This window comes from Equus przewalskii, chromosome 14 (genome assembly GCF_037783145.1).
Source record: "Equus przewalskii isolate Varuska chromosome 14, EquPr2, whole genome shotgun sequence".
Lineage (NCBI taxonomy): Eukaryota > Metazoa > Chordata > Mammalia > Perissodactyla > Equidae > Equus > Equus przewalskii.
In genome coordinates this window covers 29,526,351-29,550,328 of record NC_091844.1, presented here as the reverse complement: position 1 = coordinate 29,550,328, position 23,978 = coordinate 29,526,351, and the positions used below count along the sequence as shown (strand labels likewise).

The 23,978-nt window shown below is 56.7% G+C and overlaps 1 protein-coding gene across 1 annotated transcript; it reads left to right on the top strand.

Annotated features, from left to right (window-relative positions):
- The first annotated feature begins 1,845 nt into the window (after positions 1 to 1,845).
- On the top strand, positions 1,846 to 20,503 carry EMX1 (empty spiracles homeobox 1). The gene is made up of 3 exons (XM_070572411.1): positions 1,846 to 4,177; positions 10,044 to 10,228; positions 19,947 to 20,503. Exons 1-3 carry the CDS (start codon positions 3,652 to 3,654, stop codon positions 20,112 to 20,114), a joined length of 879 nt encoding a protein of 292 aa, XP_070428512.1. The 5' UTR covers positions 1,846 to 3,651; the 3' UTR covers positions 20,115 to 20,503.
- Positions 20,504 to 23,978: the final 3,475 nt, after the last annotated feature.

Here is a 23,978-nt window from a genome sequence, read left to right as displayed (position 1 = left end):
ATCTCATTTAATCCTCACAGAGGTCCCAAATAATGCTTGTCATTTCACAGCTGTGCAAGCTGAGGTGAGATTATTGGCCCCAGGTCTCACCATTAGTAAATGGAAGAGTAGAGATTTGAGCCCAGGTTATTCCAGAGATGGAGGGAAGGAGGAGAAAAGTTGATGTGGGACCATAGTCAGGACAGACGGTCCAGGTCTTATCCTCTGAATAGGCATTAGGCTCCTCTGCAGAAAGCAAAACCCTGGGTTGTGGGAGATGGGAACCCCGGGAAGGGGGTGGGGTGCTGTCAGGTGTGGAGCAAAAGATAAGCAGTGGGCAGACACGTGGGAAGGCAGGGCGCTCCAGCATGAGGAAGGCATGATCAGCCTGCCGGCTCCTCAGAACTCAGTAGCTTGAGAGGGAGGACAGGAAGGTGGAGAGGAAGGGTTGGGGAACAGAGGTGGTGTGGGGGGATCAGGTTTGAGTTAAGGTGGGGTCTGTCCGCTGGTGAGAAGAGCAGGCGTTTGTGTACATGATCAGCTGGGGTGGGGTGGTTAGAGCCAGCGATGAGAGAGCTTGGCAGAGACCGGGCAGGGGAGACGGCATAGGAAAAGATTGGTGTGGGGTGGGGGGCATTGATGCTGGATCCAGAACACAGTGGCAGGCTTAGAGACCCCCTGAGGGTGACAAATTCTTCTCTTAACCTACTGTAGGGGGAGCAACAACAGGGGAAGAGGGCCTAAGAGGAGCGGAAATAGAGGAGACAGGGTAAGGCATAAATATCTGCAGAGGGAGGGAAAGGAAGAGGAGAGAAATTAGGGAATTACAGGGGAGATGAAAAGGGGCATTGGGAGAAGGAAAGGAGAGGAAGGATGAAGGCAGAACTCCCATCACCCAGCACCCTCCAGCACCCCATCCCTAACTCTGCGAATGCCCCGCCCCATCCTGGGAGAGTCAGGGTGGGGGTGGGGGATTGGGGGTGGAACCTGAGCCTGGCCAGGACTACTGAGCTGTCCCAGCTCAATCCGACCGTGACCAGAATCAAGTCACTGGTCCTGTGCAATGTTTCTTCATCTGTAAAATGGGGTTAATGACACGGCCGGATGTCAAAGTACTTCGAAAGCACCACCACAAGGAAAGGTGGTGTTATTATAAAGGCCTATCTATTTAGATACGAACATGTATACCCAGAGCCATACGAATGAAAGTAGCCAGCGTAGACGCAAGTCCAGGAATGGCCCTGTAGATTCCAAGCTCCTCTACATGCCCAGTTTAGCGAGTTCGCGGTCAGCGCCCAGCCTCGCGGTCGGGTAGGAGGTGGAAGCCTGCAGCTAGGCAGAGGGGGCTCGTCTCTGGCTAGGGGCGCAAGGCCCTGGGGCCGGGTTCAACTTGCTCCGGCTCCTGTCTTCTCCGTCGCAGCCCCCGAAACGTGGTATGTCGCCGCAGAGCACAGGCCCAGGCAACGCTTATCCAACTGAACCCGCGTCCCCGCGGGGACCTTGCACCAACAAATCTCCTGTCATCTCCTTCGTTAGAGAAGGAAAATCTCGTTCTGCGCCTTTGCCCAGCTCCGCACTCTCGCCCCCTTAGTGATATGGCCTGGTTAGGTCCTTGTCCCCGCTTGGCGGAGCTTCCCCTTTTCCAGGACTAAGGATGGGGCAAAGGAGGAGGGGGAAGAAATAGAGGAAAAGTCGGGGGGGGGGGCGGGGAGGAGCAGGGAGGCAGGAGAGGGGGAAAATAGCCTGAGACAGAAACGGGAGAGAGGGAGAGACCAGCACAGAGAGCCAGAGACATCCCGAGAGGCCAGCAAAAAAGACACAGCGCTCGCCACCGATTCGGTAACGCTTCCTTCCGCAGGCGTTTCTGGGGCGCCTCCGCGGCGCTCGGCCCCGGGCTGCCCGGGACGCAGAGGGCTGCAGGGTGCGGTCGCCTCACCTCCCCCCAATCTTACCATCCCCTCCCCACCTCTCCCAAGGGGGCCGGAACGGCGTCGGCGCGCGGGGGCTTTTCGGAGCAGCCGAGTGGAAAATAGACTTTAACCTGCTTTGTGGCGACGAGGGCGCCCGGAGCGCTTTCCCGGACCAGGGCTCGCGGCGCTAAGGCGGGCCACTCCCAAGACCCGGCCTGGAGTCCCTGCAGAGTCACGCGGCCCGCGGACCCCTGGCTTTGGGGCGCCGGGAGACCCAGCCCGGATCCTCACACCCCAGCCGAGGCCGGACCGCTCTGAGTGACCCAGGCAGCGGCGAGGAAGCGGGACGCGCTGCGGTCCCCTCCTCGCAGTGCGCTGGCAGGGTCCCGGGCCCAGCCTCCCTGCCACCGCCCAGCGCCCTCCTAGGCCTAAGCGCGGTGTTTTCCTGCGGCCTGGAAGGCCCGGGTGAAAAAGTTTGCGGAGTGGTGGTTCTCATTGCTAACCGTCCTCTCACCCCCGGGGAATTAGTGCATGAAATGGAAACCGGCCGGAGCAGAGTCGACCGCTGTTCTGCGGTCGCCGGTGGAAGGTGAGGGTCGGGGGAGGCTAGGCGGCCGCTGCGTTCCCCGGACCGCCCATGTGTATTCTTGGAGACGGGCTCGGACTGTTCGGCCAGCCCCAATTTAAGGCAGCGTCCTCGAGGCCCCTTCCCGGCCAGGCTCGCCCGACCGGAGAAGGCGGGGAAAGGAGACCGCCCCCCGCGGAGGCCCGGCGGCCCGCTCTGAGCCGGCCCGGTCGCGGCGGGGCCCAGCAGCTGCGAACTGCAGCTTGAGAGCTGCGTCGTGAGCGCTCCGGCGGCTCCTCCCGCGCTGTCCCCGGCCTGGCCCCTTGTGCAAGGAACTGAGTGTCCCCTTGACAGCGCTGTCTCCCCTAACACCCAGAAAACGCGAAATCTCACGAAAGAGGCCGCGGCTTCAGACCGCGGCCCAGGAGGCGGATGGTGGGTGAGCAGGAGGGTCCCGGAGGCCAGGCGAGCAGGGAGAACCTGTTTGTTGGACCTCCACTCGGATCCAAGTTGTCTGAGAACTGAAACGACATCCCGGGACGAATTGGAGAGGGTTCAACTGAGTTACACACCAGGGAGTGGGGCTGGAGTTTCTCCCAAGCCCCAGGCCCCTCGGACGCCTTCTGCGCCTCCCGCGTGGGCAGGGACGGTTGTGGCGGCCGCCAGACTCCGCTAAAGGGTGGAGACGAGAGGAGACGCCAGCGGCGAGGGGAGGAGGAGGCCTAGATCGCCCGGCAAAGGCTCCAGTCCGGTTTTTGCCTCCGACTGCTGGCTCCGTCCCCACCCGCCGTCCCTCGCCCCGCCCCGCCCCGCCCCCCACCTTGGGGCAGGTGAGCGGCGGCCAATGGGCGAGCGCGGGGCAGGTGCCCGCTAACTCTCGCCGCGCGGCGAGGCGGCCGTGGCCGGGCTGGGCAGTGCTGGGAGGACCGGGGACGGGGGTCGGTCCTGGCTGGACTCGGAAGGGACGGGGCCGGGCTCAGCCCCCAGGCCGTAGAGGTAGCTCGCAGCACCGCACGGAGCCCCCGCCGGGAGCTGCCCGCTCGGCCGCAGAGGCCGGCGTGCCTGGCCGCGCGCGGTGGCCCGACTCCGCGTTCGCTCGCTCGCACGCCCCTCGCCGCCCCGCGCCTGGCTCGCCGACAGGGGCTGAGCGCGGGCGGGCGGGCGGGCGGGGGAGGTGAGGGGTGCTAGCGTGTGTGCATGTGCCTGGCTGGGTGCACACCCCGCACGGCGGCGGCGCCCGGACGCGGAGCGCTCCCCAGAGCCCGGCTGCCTCGCTCAGCTCTGGCGGCCGCGACCATGTTCCAGCCCACGGCCAAGCGCGGCTTTACCATCGAGTCCTTGGTAGCGAAGGACGGTGGCACCGGCGGGGGCACTGGCGGCGGGGGCGCGGGCTCCCATCCCCTGGCGGCGGCCGCCTCGGAGGAGCCGCTCCGGCCCACGGCGCTCAATTACCCTCACCCCGGTGCGGCCGAGGCGGCCTTCGTGAGCGGCTTCCCCGCCGCCGCCGCTGCCGCCGCGGGCGCCGGACGCTCGCTCTACGGCGGGCCCGAGCTCGTGTTCCCCGAGGCCATGAACCACCCTGCGCTGACCGTGCACCCGGCGCACCAGCTGGGCGCCTCCCCGCTGCAGCCCCCGCACTCCTTCTTCGGCGCCCAGCACCGGGACCCTCTGCACTTCTACCCCTGGGTCCTGCGGAACCGCTTCTTCGGCCACCGCTTCCAGGGTGAGTGCCCACGCTGTGCCCGCCCAGGCGGCCGGCCGGCGCCCGCGCTGCGGTGGCGCGGGGGATGCTCGGGGGCGCGCGGGGCTGTTGAGAAGTTGTTGCGAGAAGCTCGCGGTTCCGTAGAGGCCGATTCCCAAGCTGGGAACAGCCGCGCCGGCTCCATCCGCGCTTCCGCCGTGGCGGGTTCTCGCTCAGAGAGCCAGGTTGGAACCTCCAGGCTTTCCCTGAAACCGTGCAGGTCCGGACGCCAAACTCGGGCACATCCTTGCATGGGGTCCTCCCAGCGGCCTGCCTTAATCTGTCCTGGCTGAGACAGTCCCATCCCAGAGAGCGCAGCGCCCGCCGCCCTCTCTCCGCCCCGGCTGGACCCGGGACCATACTTCGCTCGCACGTTCACCACCAACTCCCAGGGAAACGGCGTCGCTGGCGCGTCCGGGCAGGGGAAAGTCCACCCCGCGTGCCCCGGGTCTGTGGGAAGAAGGGGCAGCAGGGAGGGCAAACTGGAGAGTTAATGTTCAGCGTGGAGTGCTCCGCTGGCTTGGGATGTTTCTCAGCAACCTCGGCCGACTTCTCCAAGTCGCACGTGCCTCTCGGACCCAGGGCGGGGAAGGTTTGCAATAGCGAGCCGGCTTCCTCCGCCGTTCGCCGACTCTGGGAGCCCACCTGGCTGCTGGGGACCCACGGCAGTCCTCCCGGGCAGGGGGCGGGGGCAGAGGGCTTTTAAGGTCGTAGGCAGTCCGAGCCCCCTTGTCTGCACCGGGCAATAGGTTTGCTAATGAAGATCCCCCACTGGCCTTACACACGCATACACAGACACACACAGACACACACACACACACACACACACACACACACACACAGAGGTTTCAGTTATCTGACTTTCCCGAAGGAGAGTTGCATTTGTTGGAGTTCGTTTTCTTCCTTGAATTTGTTGGAATTTTCTTTTCTCTTCTTTTCTTTTTTTAAACAGTGGCCTTAATTTGTGCAGTAATAGCCTTAGTTTCCGGTTTTATTTTGTTTGTGTAAACCGGCGCCCTTCGTTGTGAGGTTCCGTACTTAGAGGTAGGAAACCCGGCTTTTAGCGAAATAAATGAAAAGGACACGGCTAGAGCTTAGGCTCCTAGAGCTAATCTGACGGTGAACCGAGTCTACACAAAGTAAACTGGATGTTTGGTACAATTATCTAGATAATAGAAGAAAAATGATCTCTTGAAGCTTCTTTGGTTATAGCTGCTTAACTGTTTCACGGAAAGCCACTTTCCCGGCTCCCAATTCGTCAATTTTCTCAGTCCCGTCTGGCCAGTAGATACTGACCCAGCAGATCCCACAAAATAAGAGAATGTAATTACTTGAACAAGAATTTTTGTGGGCAGACTTGTCTTCCCTGGGGATTTCAAAGATTTGCTCAAATCATCTAAAAAAAAAAAAAGCTGCCTACGGTGCCAGCCGCTTTGGGCAAGAAATCTGTCAATTAAAGTCAATGTTTACTGATAAAATGAAGTTTTATTAAAAACTGAGCAAAGCACCTCAGTCCTCCATGGGACTCAGTCCTCGGCCGGGGTTTCGAAACCTGGTGCCCACGGGCCGATTTGAGGATCGCGGCTCTGTGTGAATCTTCAGGCCGGGGCAGCGGAGGGACGGGCAGTTAGGAGGCTCGGAGGAGAGGGCAGAGCGGGTCCTAAGCCCTGTGGTCTCTGTCCATTCGGAGATGGCCTCCTTGGCCGAGACCCCTGCTTCGGACCCAGCGCCCCACGCCAGCCGCGCCGCCTTTCCCGCCTTTGGCCTCGCCCGTGCGGGTTCGGGGCCCCGAGGGCTGGGTGCGCTGCGCGAGAGATCCAGCTTCGGTTTTGAGCATCCCCAGCGGGTGAGACCGGATAAATCTTCCGCAAAACCCTCTCGGATATTGCCTCGGCTCCCAGAGCCATCAGTCCCGGCGGACACGTTGTCGAGTTGCAAAAAGGGTTGGATTTTTCTCTCAAGAATCGTGTCTGGACGAAGAGATGGAGCCAAGCGTAGCCGCATTTTTGAACTCAGATATCCATTGGGCACTGAAGGACTTTTCGAACCCTGAGATGTTTTAGCTTTGGAGCTGGTCATCGTCGCCACAGACCAGTGCGCGACCCGGCAGCCGTGCGCCCTGCGGTCCCAGCGAGGCCTCGGGGCTGTGAGCCAAGCCATGCCAGGCCCTCCGGCGCCGCGTTTTCTAGAGAACCGGGTCTCTGCGATGCTCATTTCAGCCCCGTTTTAATGCAAGAAAGGAAACCCTACACGAACGAAAAGGAACATGTCTGCGCTCTGTGCGCAGCGCCCTCCGGCAGCAGCGCGATCCCAGAGCGCAGGAAAGCGGCTTCCCAGCAGAGCAAGGCGGTGGAAAAGGAAAAGTGAGCGCGAGATGGTCGGGACCAGGCGGCGCGACCCCAAAGCCAGGGGCGGCTTTCGAGGCTTGAAGGGGAGGAGCCGGCGGAGAAGGGGAGCTGGCCGCACTTCGGAGCTGTTTCCTGGACATCGGGAACTTTCCGGGCCGGGGAGCAGCGTCGGGAGGGGGCCGTGGGAGACCCAGCCCTCTGGGACCCGCCGACAGTAATGGGCCGGTGCTTCAAAGGGCTCCTTTGTTCTGGCAGGAGGAGGGGGAATGAGGTTATCTCCGCTGCCTGGCCGGCCTCTCCCTCTCGTAGCCCCAGGCCCCTCCGCCCTGCCATCCGGCCCAGAGCCCCGGACCGGCCACCGCCTCTCCAGATGGGACTGCAGCTCCAGCCCCGGACGCTTCGGATCCCTAGCTCCCACCTCCAGCCGTCTCATTCCTGGAAGTCTCCATTGCTGGTTCCCAGCCATAGCCTTGAAAGGGCCCACAAAGAGTGGCTAGAGGAAAACGGGGTGGGGTGGGGTGCTGTTGCTAGCTCCAGGGAAGGCTAAGCCAGCCCCTTTCCACTTTTCCACTTGTGCTTGTCTGAAACTGACAGTTCACTCTCACAGCTCAGAATGACTGCATCAAAACAGGCCACACCGCACCCCAGCCCCAAGCTTGTTCTGTCCTGGAAACTGAAGCCAGTAGAGATGGTTGAAGCCCCCTCCCCATAGGTCAGAATGAGAAGGGCCCAGGCATGTAAGCACCTAAGGCACCACCCTTGTCCTTACTGAAACAGATAGCTATTGACCAGTTTCCTTGGGATGGTTAGTTTTGTACTAAACATCCTCTGTCTTACACAGAAAAGCCTTGCTTCTTTTGAAATCAAATCTGTCATCACTTATCAGCATCTTGAATAATCTTCCTGCCCCCTGCTTCTTTGTGGCTGGGTCAGAAGGACCCCTATGTTTCTGCACATCCATGTGGGGACACACTGCAAGACACAGGCTATCTACCCCGACAGGGCATTACAACGCACTGGGGCCATTCTCTCAGTGAAGCAGACCTAAGCAACCTAACTTTCCCCTAAAATAGCAGACTTGAGGCAAAGGGGCATGTGTATGTCTGAAGGACAGAAAGCTTGTTGCTTCTATCCTCCACTTTGGGTTTATGAAGACAAACACAGAGAACTCCACCACAGAAGTGACCGGCACATACCACAGAATTATAGAGCAGCCATCAAATCACACACATTGAGGCAGACTGCAGCCCAGCTTTCTGAGCCCCACACTGCCCTCCACACCTCCACGCCTCATCCACTCACACCTACCGGGTCTATCCGCGATGCCACCTCACTTCTGACCAGCCTGGGCCAGTTGAACTGCTGAGGCCAAACCCTGCGAACTGTGAGATGAGCTAGGCTTTCTCTCTCTGTCCCTCTCCACCTTATTTGTCCAGAGGAAACCACTGTTGGGACTTCACCCGGGCTCAGAACAATGTTGTTTTGTGAAACGATTTCTTTTGATATCAACAAGAAGTGTTTGCTTCCCACCCACCCCTCTCACCTTTCTCTGGCTTATAAACTGGCCCCCACTGGACACTTCAATCCTTACTCCTACTGGATCAGGCTCCTCCTTTCACTCCCTCTTACCCCTCTCTGCCTGACCCCCTCTCCTGATTACCTGTCCCTTTCACCATCACAGGTTAAAATTTTCTTCCTTGAGTCTTCCATGAGGCCTGAGAGCCTTGGGCTGACCTCATCTTGAATGGCCAATGGGCAAGGTGTCCCCCCTCCATCTCTCTTATCATGTGATCCCACTCCCTTTTGTAGCAGCACAGATCCAGCCGCTTGAAATGGATAAGGTGACTAGAAGTTAGTGGCTTCTCCCCGTCAGGGGACTTTATCTCCCCCTAGGCACTAGCCCCTCATTCCTAGGTGACCCTGTTCCACAGAAACCCCCAGCAATAAAGTTCATCTGTGTGGATGTCCAAAGACCAGGGACATGGAGAAAGTGATGTCAGGCAGTTTCCACCAGCAAAAGGACATGAACGGTTACCTGGAGACTTTTAGCAACAGCATCTCAATTATGTGTCCTTGCTTCACTTACAGAGAGATTTCCAGAGATGGGTGACCTCAACTGAATTATGCAAACAATTATCTTAAGAACAAAACAGGTCAAATTGAGTCAAACCAGTGGCCATTTCTGAAGAAATTTAATTGGATCAGTCAATCTCAACAGCTAACTCTGTCAAAACATTCCGTCTAGGGGTCTGCATTGTTGGTGGGTCAGGGGGACTGTCATAGGCCACTGCATGAGAATCCGTGGGTGACATCAGGGCCTGTTTGAGTCTGTTAGCGCATGCAACCAATCCAGAGATTGTGTGAGGGCCTAGTGGGGGGTTCACTGAGGCTGGGGTTGTGGGTGGGGGTTTGCTTCAGCTTTTGTAGTTTCTGACCCCACCATCCCAGCCTCATTGAGCCCAGTGCCAGCCCCTCCTCCTGCAGGTGGGAGCTGAGTTCCCAGGATGGCCAACATTTGCCAAGGGACAGTCATACTCTTTGAAAATCCTGTATGGTAAATGGGAGAAAAAGACAGTAGGGAGGCTGGAGCATATATTTACACACGCCCATGCAGAAACCAATATATCTATATCTATATATATTAGAGAGAAAGATGACATCTAGATATTTATACACGTGTTTCTTCAGCACGGTACTATTCAGGGAGGAAGCAAGGCCTTTTCCCACCAGAGAGCGGTTAAGAGTCTCCTGTGGGGAGAGGGTTTCACCAGAAGGCTTGGGGGGAAAGAAGTGGTGAGGGGGAAGAATAAGCCTGACCTTAGACCTCCAGCTGCTGCCTGGACATTGGCCTAGCTGCTGGCCTATTTTTACCACTTGCCAGGTAGAGCCCTGCCCGTTGGCAGGAATTTTCGAAGGGCTAGTAGCCTGAGCATTTAGCTGCAAGGCTGGGTTGAGCAGGTGTGAAGGGAGAATTCCTCGGGTGCCTTCCCGTTTCTGGATCTGTGTTTATAAAGGGGGTGTCTAAGAGCCTTGCTGCTCCCTTTATCACCTACCTGACACCCAGCTCTGTCTCTACCCTTGGTCCCCCTTGAGGAAGATATGACGGGACAGGCGGATGAAGACAGCTAGGGGACTTTTCCCACCCCTTGGCCCCTTCAGTTGTTCCAGGCACTGTGGGTTTGGGCTGGCCGGCGCCTCTCCAGGCCTGGACCCACCTCCGGGCGCAGCAGAGTGATCCTCAGCGTTGCAATTCCGAGCGTCCACCGACCGGGTAGTTCTCGGAGCGTGGGGAGATGTTGGGGAGGTGATGGGAGGGGACTGACGGATGGGGAGGCATAAGGGAAAGGGGAGCAGTGGGGGCGGGGGGCCAGGACTGGAGAGGGAGCAGAGCGCTCCAGGGCACGTGCGAGCACGGCGGGCGGCCCGGCGGAGGGCTGTGCTCACGGCGCCCCTTCTCTCTGTCTGTATCCGCGTGTGTGCCGTCGGCGGCGCGGCCGCAGCGAGCGACGTGCCCCAGGACGGGCTGCTTCTGCACGGCCCCTTCGCGCGCAAGCCCAAGCGGATCCGCACGGCCTTCTCGCCCTCGCAGCTGCTGCGACTGGAGCGCGCCTTCGAGAAGAACCACTACGTGGTGGGCGCCGAGCGGAAGCAGCTGGCCGGCAGCCTCAGCCTCTCGGAGACGCAGGTAATCATGGCCGCGCCCGTCCGCGGGGAGGTGGCCCGCGCTGCGCCCGGGAGCCCGGGTGGCGGGGGGCGGGGGGCGGGCGCGGCCGAGTCTCGCCCCGGCCTTCCCTGAGCTCTCTCCCGCCCGGTTCCGAAGCCACCCTGCGGAGCGCCCCGCCAAGCCTGTCTGTAGAGCCCCTTCCTTTCGATGTTTAGCCTCCCAGAGGCTGCAGGACCTTCCCAAGCGCTAAGGACGCACCAGGCGGTTGGGAGCAAACTTGACCCCGAGTCAGTTCCCAAAGCCCAGAGGAGGCGCAGGGTACCAGGAGGCGGCGGCGGCCTCGGGAGCCGGCAGGGCTAGGAGCCCCCACGCCGCGGTCACTCCCGGGCCGCCCCGATGATACTGGAGACGTCTCAGTCCCATGACGTCTCAGCCCTTCTCCCGCCACTTTGCTGGGGCGCTCACGGTTTGGCCGGATGACCAGGCCTTTCCCGCGCTGGCTTCGCTGCTGCTCACGGGCAAAGCTGGCGGAGGCCTCGGCGACCCAACGGCGGATATGCCGTGGGGAGAAAGCCCAAGTCTCCTCAGGCTATAAAGATCAGAAGCAGAGGGGCCAGCCAGGGAGGGGCCAGCCCTGCCGGGAGTCCGAGGGCGGCGCTGGTCTCTGCGCAAGCCGCCTGACAGGGCCGGGAAACCGTGCTGTGTGCGCGCGCGGGCACCTGAGCGGCCCGGGAATGGTGGGAAGGTAGATTGTGGGCACCAAGGGACTGTTTTCAATCACTTGAAGGACTGTTGAGTTGCGGAGGGAATAAACTCTAATGGTGTTGGAGGGGTTTTTGAACTGGGTGAAATTACAAGGACCACGTAGTGTTTTTGTAATAAGAAAAAAGAATTTTTTTTTTTTAAAGAACTAGAAGGGAGTTATAGGGAGGCAGATTTGGGCTTACTGTAAGTAAAGACTTTGCCATAAATAAATGCTGCCTGGAAGCGCCGCCTAAGCTCTTGGTCCACCAGGAGTACGACGTGCTGGAGGGGCTGGCTGCTGCCCCGGAGGCGGATTTCAGGGTCTGGATGGGCCTCTGGAGACCTGACTCCCTTCCGTCCCAGACAACTCCCAGATTTGCAAACCAGAGAGGTCGGCGTGCCGGCCCAGCAGCTCCCGCCCCACCGGCATTTCATCATTTGTTCCCCTTTCCTGCTGGCCTCGCCCCCTGCTACACCACCGCCCTCCACCCTGGTCCGAGATGGTGAGATGGCGCCAGGCTTGGCGTGGGAGAGGCAGCCTGGGGCCTCCTGGGGAGCAGTGAGCATAGGAAGGGGCTTAGTGGGGGTCCAAACCCTAACTGCCTCCCCAGCTCCCTGCGGCCCGACCTCACCCGCTCCTCCTCGCGTCGTATTTGCTGTCTATTGTCGTCGTATCTGGCTGATGCTCCCTTTAATCAATGCATTGCTCCCGTCCCTGCTGCAGGACCCATGCTGTTTCAGATTTGCTAGCCTGGCTGTTCTCACTGCAGAGAGAAAGCTTACAAAACAACGGAGTTCATTTTAAAACGTTTTAAGGAACGATATTTAAAAAACCAAGTTAATAAAATAATACTCTTTTCCCTCCTGGCAAAGTGTTTTAAAATTGTCTAAAACAAAGTGTCGACTTAAGAATGGTGTTTATAGTTACTTCATTTAAAAGGCAATAGTTATTACATTTTAACTGTAGGAGTGTAAGAAAACAAAACGGTTTATAATCCCACCACCCACAGATTAACACTTGTTGAAACAATGTTGTTTTTAAACTTTCAAATTTTTTAGCTCAGTGAGAGCATTTTTGATTAACTTTCAGACTGAACCTAGCTGCCTGTCAATATTTGCTCCTAACAATGCTAGTTAGTAAACGTAATGATGGTTTCTTTCATTTTTATTATAAGATGTTTCAAACACGTATTTAAAACAAAACCAGATAGAATAATATAATGTACCCAGCTTCACTATCAACACCCATGTCTAATCTTGTTCCATCTGTAGGTGAGCTGGTTTTAGCATGCAGAACAAAAAAATAATAGAACTATGGAAGGTTTGAGCCTGAGAAACCTCCTGTAGAGGGCTGTCTTTCCAGGTGAGGACTAGGAGACAGACTGAACAGAGCTCCCCAGGTAGGCAGATGCAATTTTAATGTTTGCCTCCCTGCTGACTGTGTGACCTTGGGTGAGTTACTCACCCTCTCTGAGCTCTGGTTTCCTCATCCAGAAAATAGATTGTTCAAGGACTAAAGGCAACTAATATGAACTCAAATAATATTAATTCTCATCCCCAGTCCATCTCTTTGTTTAAAGTAATATGTCAAGTTAGTGTTATAAAAGACTGAAACCTGGGCTTCCTGCCTCTTAGTCCAGTACTCTTTCTGCCATGTCCCTCTCATAACTTATCATTTGGACCTAGGCTATATAATTAACTAATTATCTATCCATCTTTCAATATTTACCGGGCAAGCGTACCTGTCATTTCCAGCTATCAGCTCTTTGTCAAGCATCAGTCACTCCCGTCAGCCCCCTGCCGTCTAGTTCTATTGTCAATATCTATATTTGTCTCTCAGAGCTCTGTAATCTGTCCTGCACAGATAGCTGTTTTATATGTAGCCATGTACTTCTGTCTGTGCTCATTAAACTGCCTCCCCAAGCTGGTTAATTTCTATTTCCTATTTTCTAGTAATTATAATCTTCTTCTTCCTAACAATAACTCCTATTTACCCAAGTGTTGATTATCTCTTTATCATCGCCTCTGTTTTATCTTCTGTGTATCCGCCATCCATCTCAAACTTCCACCTCTCTTGATCTCTTTAGCAACTGACAGATAGTATATTCGTATGTCTGCTAATGGTCATCTATCATCTCAGCAGCTCTGGCTTTGTCTTCTGTCTGGGCCTCAGTTGCTGTATCTGTAAGACTGAATGAAATGAACTCCAGGGTTCTTTCTAGCCCTGAGTCTCTGGCTCATCTATATTCTACTTCCCTGCATTTCTATATAGTCCCTCCTCCAAGTTCTCAGAGCTCGCAGTGTATCTTCCATATATCATAATATGCATAGGACTTTGTTGTTTAATTATCTGCCATGTCCAAATGTTGGGCTGTAGACTGGCTATATCTATCTTTCAAAGAAATCTTAAAAGGTAGATTCCTATGCCCCACTCAGGAGATTGTCTTAGGAGTTAGGGATGGGACCTAGGAGAAGTTTTGTTGGTTTTTTTTTTTTTTCTGTTGCCAGTCTTCCTCTTTTTTTTTTTTTCTTGAAGAAGATTAGCCCGGAGCTAAAGTCTGTGCCAGTCTTCCTCTATTTTGTATGTGGGTCACCGCCACAGCATGGCTGACGAGTGGTATAGGTCAGTGCCCAGGATCTGAACTCAAGAACCTGGGTCGCCAAAGTGTAGTATGCTGGACTTAACCACTAGCCACAGGGCCGCCCCCCCAGAGAAGTTTTTGAAAGAGTTCTCTGGGTGATTCTGAGGAACAACAGGCCTGAGCATATCAGCTCTGGGAGGCAGAGGCCAAGCCTTCCTATTTCTCGCTGTACCCCTGGGCCAGCTCAGTGACCAGCAAGGAGTAGTTGCTCCATAAACCTGTATTAAATGAATGGGCAAATTTCTCTTGAGTGACACATATCCATATGTTAACTGTATCAGTCATTTCCCTTGCTCTCTGCTGTCACTGCTCCCTCCGCGTCCCTCTGTTTTCTATCTTTCCCTTGCACTTTCATCCAGATTGTTGGTCTACATGATCTAGTTTTATCTAGTAGTTCATGGACAAAACTTCTGGGAGGGTTAAGCAGATCACTGTGTGGCTCTTCATCCGGAGCTGCTCAGGGGTCTCTGTATGCCCAGAGCTTTAGCATGGCATGCTGGAGGGCAACCCGAGCTTCTTTGTTGGGGCAGGGCTGTATGTTTGGTGGGGAGTAGGGAGTTTGTGATCCAGGAGGCCAGGGCCCATTCAGGAGGGGGAGTGAGGGGCCCTGGGCAAGGGCTGGTTCTCCCTCTGGCTCTAATTACTTGTCCCTCACTGCTGAGGGCAGCCCTGGAGTCTGAGTGGCATGATGCCCATCTAAGGTTCAGTCATGGTGGCTGGTGGGGCAGACCTGGGCCTGGGTCAGATGAGAGCTGGGAGTGTGAGTGAGTGAGTGTGTGTGTGTGTAATGGGTATGTGTAACATGTGTGTGCCCACAATATGGGGCACATATGGGCTTAGTGTGATTGATGCCCAAAGATCAGGTGATATCATGTGTACACATCAGATGCCGGTAAGCAGTCATACAGCGTGGGCTGCAGCTTGCGTGATTCTGTGCGTGTGTGTGAGGGGGGCACATTAGTTCTAGGGGGATGAGAGAAAGCATTTGGTTGCTCCAGGCTGATCGATTGGTCAGTGTTTCCAGCTGCCCCTCCTGCTCTGAACAATTCAGTGGCTGGTTCTTGACCTTCCCTGGCTTTGAGTTTAGCTGAGGTGTGAGGGAAAAGGGTACAGAAATGTCGCCTTGGAGATTCCTCATTTAGTAGTGGGGCCTAGATGCAAAGTGTGCACACTTGCAGGACATGCACAGGACGAGCAAGTGGAGTCCCCTTGAAGTCACAGCTGTGGGCTGCGGAAGGTCGGGGGAGACCTGCATGGGCGGAAGGCTCAGAGGGATGAATAGGATTCTAAGTTGGTGGGACGGAAGGGGAGGGTTTGAGGTGGGCAGATTAAGACAGAGCAGAGCTGTGAAGTCTGGCCACTGTCTTGGAGCCAGAAAGCATGGAGGGAGGTCTTAGGAGGCAGGAGTGTGTGGTCACCTGCCTATGGGCTTTTTTTCCCCCAGGGGCCTGGTAAAGAGACCTCTTGGGCTCCCTTCCTGCTCTGGAATGCTCTGCTTGTTGGGGAATGGATGAGAGGGAGATATCCAAGTGACTTGAATTTTAGGAAAAAGTCAAGAGGGCTTTGTTACTAGCTCACTGTGTGTTCTGAGATGGGCTCATCCCTTCTCTAAGTCTTGGCTCTTCTCCAAGAACTTCTGCACCTCTGAAGTTCCAGGAGTCCAGTGGGAGTCAGGAGAGAGCAGAGGAGACATGGGAGACTGGAGTGGTCTCCAAGGACCTGGCGCAGGGGCATGGTGGACTTATGATGTCTCCCTGAGAGTGAGGGCAAGCATTCAGGATGGTCTGAGAGGGGAGAGAAGAAGGCGGAGGAAGTTCGGGCTGTGGGTGATGGGGAGTCGGAGCTGACCTCAGTTTGGTGGGTGAAGGTTGAGCTTAACATGGCATTGGGCTTGACCTTGAGAATGGGAGCGGCTCACATGATCAAGTGATAGGAAACAGATCCCCAGGGAAGAGGGCAGGGAGCAGAGCAGGCTGAGGGGTGGCTTGATTGATATCTCCAAGCCTCTCTCTAGTCTGAGGGTGACAGAACAGGAAGACACAGGCTTAAATTAAAGTAGGAGACGGAACAGTAGGACATAAGAGGAACTTCTTATGTTGGGGTTATAAGACTCTAATACCCCTTAATAGGGGTATTTGAACTTCTTGAGGAGAGGACAGGTTTTCACCTGAAAGTATGCAGGGTCCAGGAGCCACAGACCCTTCCATTTGGGATGGGCTAAGGTTGGGGAGTGGTGGAAAAGAAGGGATCCAGACCTGGTTCATTCAAACAGCAGATTATTCGAAAGTAAAGTCTGACATATTGGCTGGAGCTATAGTTTGCTTGTTCTTTAGCTCATTTATCCATCTACTCGTGCATTAATACATGCATGTCTTCATTCATTAATGCATGCATCGGTCAGTCCAGTAATACGTGGATGCAGTCATTCATCCATCCACAGCAGTTTCACCTTCTTCGTCCTGCCTGACTCAATCCAACCCTTGTCTCCCTCAACGATGGGTCTCTCTCTCCCAGCTCCCCCCTAAAAATGGTTAATCCAATGTGCAACATGGAGAATTAAGAATTGACCCCCATGTGGAAGTGTCCACTGAACTGAGCCAGAAAAGGATCCCTTCTCTCCAGCAGGTAGCACTTCCCAGACCCCTTTCTGATTAGACCTCAGTACCTCCGCCATTGATTTTCTCCTGTTCTCCAAGTCTGGCCCAGGTGCCTCTTGCCTACAGCATAGCTCCAGGTCGCCTCAGCCCAGCTGGCTGATCAGGCCTGGAATGTGTGCCCTGGGACTCCAAAGCCAATGAACTCACCACTTTAGTTCTCCAGATCCCCATAGTCTAGTGAGGAGACAGGTTCAAGCAAATAAATTAATGTGCTGCCGGGGTCACTGTTACTGAGGCAGAGAAAAGTACTGAGGCACTCCAGACAGGCGAATGGGGCAGGCCCCGTGGAGGAACATCTGAGCAGGGTTTCGAAGGCTATGTAAGAGTGTTCCAGGTGGGGTAGTTCAGGCGAAAGCAGAGAATCTTGGGAGGATCTGGCTTTAGAGATGTTTAGTGAGGTGGGGACTTGGGAGATCACAGGGAACCTCTCCCCAAACCCAGAGGGCTCAGAGATGGGTGAGGGGTTCCTCCAGCCAACACCTCAACTGCCTTTGGGGTGTAGTGTGCGGGTGCTGGGGAAAGCAGGTGCAGAATGAGCACGGCCTCCTGAAGCCAGCTGCCTCAGAGCTGGTACCCACACCATGTGACCCGGTTCCTTTCTAGAGCCTCTGTCCTCTAGGGAAGGGGCTCTGGGGTGACCCCAGCATAGCCTGGCTGGGTTGGAGAGGTCATGGAGTGTCACTCATTTCCAACTCCTCTCAGAGCCCAGTTCCTTTTCTTTTTCCAAGTAAAAAAACCCATTCGCTGTCAGTAATGCATTAAAGAAAAGTCAGAAAAGTAGAAAGAAGAAAGAACAGTCGGCCGTAGTTTGGGTACATTTCCTTCTAGTCTTTTTTCCTTGCGCAGAGCCTTTGTTTTTCCGCGGTGGTGATCACACTGTGCCCAAACTGTGCATCCTGCCGTCTTCATCGATACGGTGAAGTCATAAGCACCCTGTTAGTACAGTCTTTGTAAACAGCATCTGGACACTCAGCCTGAGGCTGTTCTCCGGAAGATAGCCAGGCTGCCTGGGGAGAGGGTTTACATTTCTGTTTCTAGAGAGCTGTCTCCCTGACCCCAGGTGTTTTCACAGGGGAAATATTCAGAATCACCTTTCATTTGGGTGTGTCCAGGAGCTGCCCCTGGCCTGAAAACATATCTTGTGCCTGACGTTCTGCCATCGAAGCTTTCCTTCTTTGGCTCAGGGGAGCTGGGCAAGGGTAGCAGGGTAGGTCCATCCCACTAGAGGCAAGTGTGATTGTCAGAGTCTCCTTCCTGGAAGCAGACTTTGGAGTGTGTGTGGGAGGGAGAAGGTGCAGACAGGTGCCCTGTGTCCCTGATGCTGCCCAGGGCTGCCCGGATCACTCCATCACCAGGCTGGCCACACTTAGCCCTCCAGCTGTCCCTAGGGCTCTCAGGAATGCCACCCCAGCCTTGCAGCCAGGCCTGAGTCATGCACACGCCTTGCACAGGAGGCAGGGCCAGCTCATCCACCCACTGGCTGGCACAGTCGCAGTGGGCTCCAGGGTGAGGGGTAGGGGCCAGGCCGGCTGCCGAATGGTTTTGCCGAGAGCCACCCAGGGCCCAGCAAGTCCTGTGTCCAAGGAAAGGTGGGCGTGGAGTCCAGAAGCCCTGTGCCTAGAGCACCTGCCATCCTTCCCATCTATCTGAGGTGAGACGGGTTTGAACCCTGCCCTGAAAATGAGGGAAGGAGGCCCTCCTCTCACTGCATCCTGAGGCTGGTCACCATCTCTCTTCCTGTCACTGGCTGGCTGCTCGGCACAGCCAGTGAGCTGAGGCCTGGCTGCCCCCTCCCCCCATCCTAGTGTTCTAAAATCAAGGGCCAGGGCAGAGGTTCCTGGGAACCCCTGGGCTGGGTGGGCTCCACGAAGCGGATGGAGGAGTGTGTCTGGGAATGCGAGGGTGGGGCGTCCTGGGCATGGAACTGCTCCCTGGGCCTGGAGGCCAGGCTGCTTTTGGTTGCCACTGCCTGGTATTATGGCTAAGGCCTGTGCTTGCCACCCATTCTCAAGGACGAGGGGCTGCACTGGGTCTTCTTTCTGAGGACTGCCCTTGGCCCTGCCCAGAGTTCAAGGGTCTCCCCTCAGCAGTCACTGCTGCTGCCCAAGCTGAGGTGCTCACCATCATTCCACACACACGCCTTACCGCGCACCACCCATGGGCATCATGGGTCACTCCAGCTGCAGCTGGCAGCACCCACTTGCTTTTAAGGGTGCTGTCACTTCCAGAAAGTCATCTATGCCTCGTAACCCTGCCTTCTCTGCCTCACCTCCCCCAGGACCCTCTGGAGAAAAAGCCCAGAGTGCTCTGGAGCTGCAAGGGCCCCAGAAAGCCTTTCTCCTATAGATGAGGGACTTAGGCCCAGGGACGGGGAGGAACTTTTAGCAAAGGATCAGCGCCCAGGCCCATCCTGCCAACTCAGGATGATCTGGTCTGGCCTGGTTTCTGCGAGGCCAAGTAAAGAACTGCAGAGTCAGGAGGAGTTGACAGACGGAGGCTTTCTCCACAGTCCTCAAGCATGAAGACTAGTTAGGAAGCCAGGATGGGCCTCTCAGATCATGCACGAGAGGATGTTAAGGGCTGTGTCCTGGACACTGAACAAATGCTGGAGGAGGAGGGAGAAGAGAGGGATGATTAGAGATGGGACTAAATCTGGGGAGGCTTCCTGGAGGAGGTAGGCATAGTATCATAGACCTGCCCTCCCCCAACCCCACCTCCCCAGTCACAGGGCATGGTTGTCCGGTCTCTGCACCCTCCCCTTGTCAGGCTCTCACTGCCTGACGCAGAACAGGGAGGGGCTTTCTGGGTTTAAAGAGGAGCTTGCTTCTGTCCCCTGGGATTTCTCCCAGCTGTTCCTCATGTGACCTGTTCCCATATCTGGATGGGCTGCAGGGGTCAGTACTGTGGGGGCCTCAGACTCCCCTCTGTTCAAGGAGTGAAAGGCCTCTGTGGTGGGTTTCAGACTACCCTGAGGAGCTGGCACCTGAGGGACCAGGGCTCCCCTGCCCAGCTCTGTCTCTGATGTGGGATGGGGGCAATTCCACCGGGGCTACTAAGACAGGGTTCCCTGGTGAAACAGCCTGACCTCGATGCTGTGTGAGGTTAGAGCCTCAAGCATGGAGTTCATGGCCCCAGGAGTGCTTGGCTGTCCCAGGTGCTACTCTTGGTGTGGACACCACCTCCTGATCTGTAGCCACATCCACTGTACCTCTTTGTGCTGCAGGGCGGCCCGGGGACAGGCCTACGTCAGGCCCTCAGGGAGCCCATCGGGACCCGTGTGATGGCTTTGCATACGTTCTCTCATTTACTGGTCCCCTCAGCCCTGTGAAGGAGTGATTGTCTTTTCTAGAAACTGGTAGAGACCCAGGTCACTGGGCTTCAGAGCCTCGGCTCCTCCCCTCTGCTTTGCTGTGGCTACAGGGTGCTGGGCAGCTACATGGCTGCCTCCCTTCCCTCTGTTGAGAGGGACGGGAAAACCGCCCATCTCTGGCCCACTGTGTCCTCTCCTCGCCCCACCTCATTTGTATCTGGAAGAGCAGTCCTCCAGACCCATCAGGTGGCACCTGGCCAGAGGGGAGGACCCTGGCCTCAGTTTCCCCATCTGGCTCCCAGCTCAGCCTGAGTGCTGAGGCCCTGCTGGCTGCTCTGGGGGCCTCCTGGGTGTTTCTCACCTGTGCCCCTCCCTCCTCGGCCCAGGTGAAGGTGTGGTTCCAGAACCGGAGGACGAAGTACAAGCGGCAGAAGCTGGAGGAGGAGGGGCCGGAGTCCGAGCAGAAGAAGAAGGGCTCCCACCACATCAACCGGTGGCGCATCGCCACGAAGCAGGCCAACGGGGAGGACATCGATGTCACCTCCAATGACTAGAGTGGGCAGCCACGAACCCATGAAGGCAGAGTGCTGCTCGCTCCTGGCCAGGCCCCCAGGTGGGCCCGGATGGACTCTGGCCACTCCCCGGCCGGCTGCGGGGAGGCCTCGAATCACAGCCCCACAGGGCTTGGAGCCTGGGGCCACCACCGACAGAGGAACAAAAATGGGCCACCTGAGGCCTGGGACTGCTCACCTCCTCCTCGGAGAGCCTGGCTGCCCGCAGGCCGCCGTGACTGCAGCCTCCCAGCCACTCTCCGTTTCTCTTATCTCCTTTTTGTTTTGATGCGTTTCTGTTTAATTTATTTTCCAGATGCCCGCTGTAGTTCTTAGTGAGCCCCTTGTGTCTCCCTTCCCTATGGGAAAAATAAAAATCTCTCTCTTAACGACACAGCATCCAGCTCCCACGCCAGGGCCCGCGAGCCTGGGGTGGGGATGCCGGCACTGGGGGCCAGTGGGGACTGGCACCACATGCTCGTTCAGGACCTGGGAGCCTGGGGTGGGGCCTTGGAGACTCAATTCATTAACTCCTCTCCTTTGTTAGTGGCTGACCTGGTGTCTAGCTCCAACTCCACAGCAAGAGAAACTGAGGCTAGACGTAGGGAAGGACCATCCTGTGGATGAGGGAGGCTCTATGTTCAGGTCTTTTCAAACTTACTGAGCAGTGGGAATCAGGCCCAGGTGGGTCAGGGGAGAGAGAGTGTGCACAGAGACTCTGGTGGCTTCTCCAGTTGAGGGGAAACCAGAGGAAAAGGGGAGTACTGGGGGCTAGGTGCAGGGGGCACCATTGACTGAGGCTGACGGTTCCAGCCCCAAGTCCTGGCCCCACCGGGATGCTCACCGGACCCTGGCGAAGACCCCATGCACAGGAAAGCTTCAGAGACGGGGCTGGAGGCTGAGCCTGCGACCTGTCCCCAAGGACTCAGGACCTCCCAACCTGGGAACGAGCTACAAGGCAGGGCTCATTCAGCTCTCTAGCTCACCTGCCCTTCACTTTGTCCACTTGTCTCTCCTGCTTGTCACACAGCAAGGTTTCCTTTATCCTGAAAAAGCAAAACCCATATTCCTAACAACCTTCCCTTATAACGTCTGCACCTGTCTCCGCTTCTTCACTCCCACGTGCTCCCAACCCTCTGCTCTTGGGCCTCTGCACCCCTCCTCTGCTGATGCTGATGACAGTCACCAACCGTATTTACTGCCACCCTACTGTGGCCAAACTCTCCTGCCTCCGGTCTGGCTTCACCGGCACCCCAATCTTCTGGCCATTCCCTCCCTGACTCCCTTACCCCTCCCTGCCTTCCTTGCAGTACCTCTGACGCCTTCGCCTCCTGCCTCTCTGAGTCCTGTCCAGTCTTGTCCATGCCTCGTTGCCTCTGTCCACCCCAGGGTCAGTCCTTGCTCCTCCTGCCTCCTCATTGTGTCCTCTGCCTGGGGCTTCACATCCACTTCCAGGACTTCTCTTTTGCTCTCTGGTCCATGCCTGCAGCTGACCTCTGCGGAGCTGCAGACCTGTCTGCTGCATTCCATGCCCCTCAGCACCTCAAATGCAACACGTTCACAGCTGACTCATCTCCACACCTGTTCTCCAGGATTTCCCACCTTGGCAAACAGCCAAGGTTTCTTCTACCTGGGGAAACAGTGTCCATGGCTCCTGGGGGATTGGGAGGGGAGGGATGGAGTGGTAGGCACAATGAGTGGATGTCAAGGATGAGGCCCACTTCAAAGGAGGACATCCATGGTGCAGCTAGGGTTCTCTTCCTCGAGCCCAAATAGGACTGTGCCAACCCCTTCCTATGCCCCCCACTCTGTCTCCACTTCTTTGCTACCCTTGGCCTCTTCTACCTCTCCCCTGGTGCCCTCTGCTTCAGTCTCACCGTGTTAGCCGTGTCCCCCAGTGAGCCATGGGTTTTCCTGCACTGTGCCTTTACTTATGCTGTTCTTGGCGGCTGGAATGTCCTGGGGTCTTGATCAAAAGTGAAGTCATTGGAAAGATGTCAAAGGCCCAGCTTTGTGTGCCTGGGGCACATGCAGGGATCCAAGCACAGAAGGTCCTTTTGCTGGGACTGTCAGCGTCTCTTCTGGGTCCAGTTAATGCTAGAAACCAAAGGGCTTTGTCCCAACCCAACGTCCCTTCCCCCCATCAGCCAGGAAAATGCATCCCTTACATCTTGAAAATCCTAACCTGGATAAGTCCTGATTAAACCTTGCAGTGGAGTCTCTCACTGCAGGCAGGTGGATGACCTCTGGGGAGCATGTATGCATAGGTGGGGTGAGGCTGAGACGAGGAGGCATCCTTTTGGCACCAGTGGGGGTAGAGGAATGGGTGAGCTGTTCCTCTCAAGACTCTCTCTCACTTGGGGGGGAAGGGGGGAGCAGGAAGATCACAGCAGAGCACCCCCTGTCATCCAGATAAAGGGCTGGAAAGGACCCACGGAAACCTGCCCATCTTCCTAGGCCAGGCCTGCATGGGGCGGGGCGGGAGTCCCCACTGCACTCCCATCCATCCCCCATGTTGTGCCTCTCCCCGCAGACGGTAAATATTGGTGTTGTGACTTCATTAATAAAGGCTTCTGCGAGCCTGAAAAACATGGAATCAGGATGAACTATTTTCTGAGCTGCGGGCTTGCCAGGTTTGCTAATTTGGGAGTTTTTGGGCCCTCTCCAGGGAACAAACCAAAGTCTCTCTCGAAGAGACACAGATGCAGCCGGGAAGGGGAGAAGCCGAGGAACGATGCTCCCTTCCCTCCCCCAACTGCTCCTCCAGCCTGGAGATCAGGGCCTGCAGGCGTGAGCGCAGGAGGACAGTGGCTGCTGGGCCAGGCCGTCCCTGAGTGAGCCTGACTCGGGCCCCCGGGCCCCCGGGCCCCACAGAGTCCGATGAGCTGAGGAATCGACCAACACCTGTGAGAACCCCAAGCTGCACGCGGCTGAAGTGGAGGGAGCAGAGGGGAACTGTTCTCAACTCTTGTGGCCTAAGCCGTGTGCCTCGCCTCCAGGGAGTGATTTCCACACATCCTCTTGTCCATGGAACTTTCCGGGACTGGCACCTCTGGCCTCGGCAACAGCAGGGCTCATGCGCTTAGCATCTCTGCCCTTGGTTTCCACTCGCTCCTCCTCATGGGTGCTGTGCTTGCTTCCCATGGGGCTTCGTGGAACCCTCGCCTGGTGGACTGGGCTCTGCCCAGGAGGGAGCCAGGCGGGGCCCACAGGCCTCTGCTGGAGCCCCTGCTCCAGGGCGGCCATGCAGGGGGAGGGGCAGGGAGGCCAGCAGGCTGAGCGGTGCAGGCCCAGCCAGCTTTCCTGTCAGACAGGCGCTGCCAATGCGGAGCCAGACATCGGGAACAGGTTTAACCAATTACCCAAGCGCCCCATCTGCTGTCTGGGGTGTGTGTGAGGGTGAGTGCATGTGAGGGTGTCTGCGAGTGTCTGGGAGGGCTGTAGGCGTGTGTGCGCAAGTGTGACTGTGTGGGTGTGTGTGGGCGTGCGGCTGTGCACGTGGGCCATGCGTTGCTGCCTGTCCCAGTCACACCCCCTCATTTGTCAAAGAGCTTATGGCTGGCTTATGGTCTTCCTGTCTCCCCAAGACCCGGGGGGTCTCCATGGACAACCCACCCAGCACCCCAGCCTCTCATTCCCTCCTCGCCTCCTCACCACCCACTCTCAGGGCTTCTCAGAGCCCAGAACTGCACCCTCTGTCAAATCACACATTCAGATGTCCTTCCCCTTCAGATCACACGTTCTTCCCAATCACTCGCTCAATTTTCCTCTCCATCTGTGCTTTGACCTCATGGGCCCCTCCTGGCCACAGGCCCCTCTATTCTCTCTCTGACATCCCCTTGTCTCACTGTTCCTTAGCTGTACCTG

Excerpts from the sequence above, each read along its gene's own strand:
- EMX1 (XM_070572411.1), top strand. The coding sequence starts at position 3,652 with ATGTGCCTGGCTGGGTGCACACCCCGCACGGCGGCGGCGCCCGGACGC. Across the intron at positions 4,178-10,043 it reads CTTCGGCCACCGCTTCCAGG|CGAGCGACGTGCCCCAGGAC; the intron begins GTGAGTGCCCAC and ends GCGCGGCCGCAG. Across the intron at positions 10,229-19,946 it reads TCAGCCTCTCGGAGACGCAG|GTGAAGGTGTGGTTCCAGAA; the intron begins GTAATCATGGCC and ends TCCTCGGCCCAG.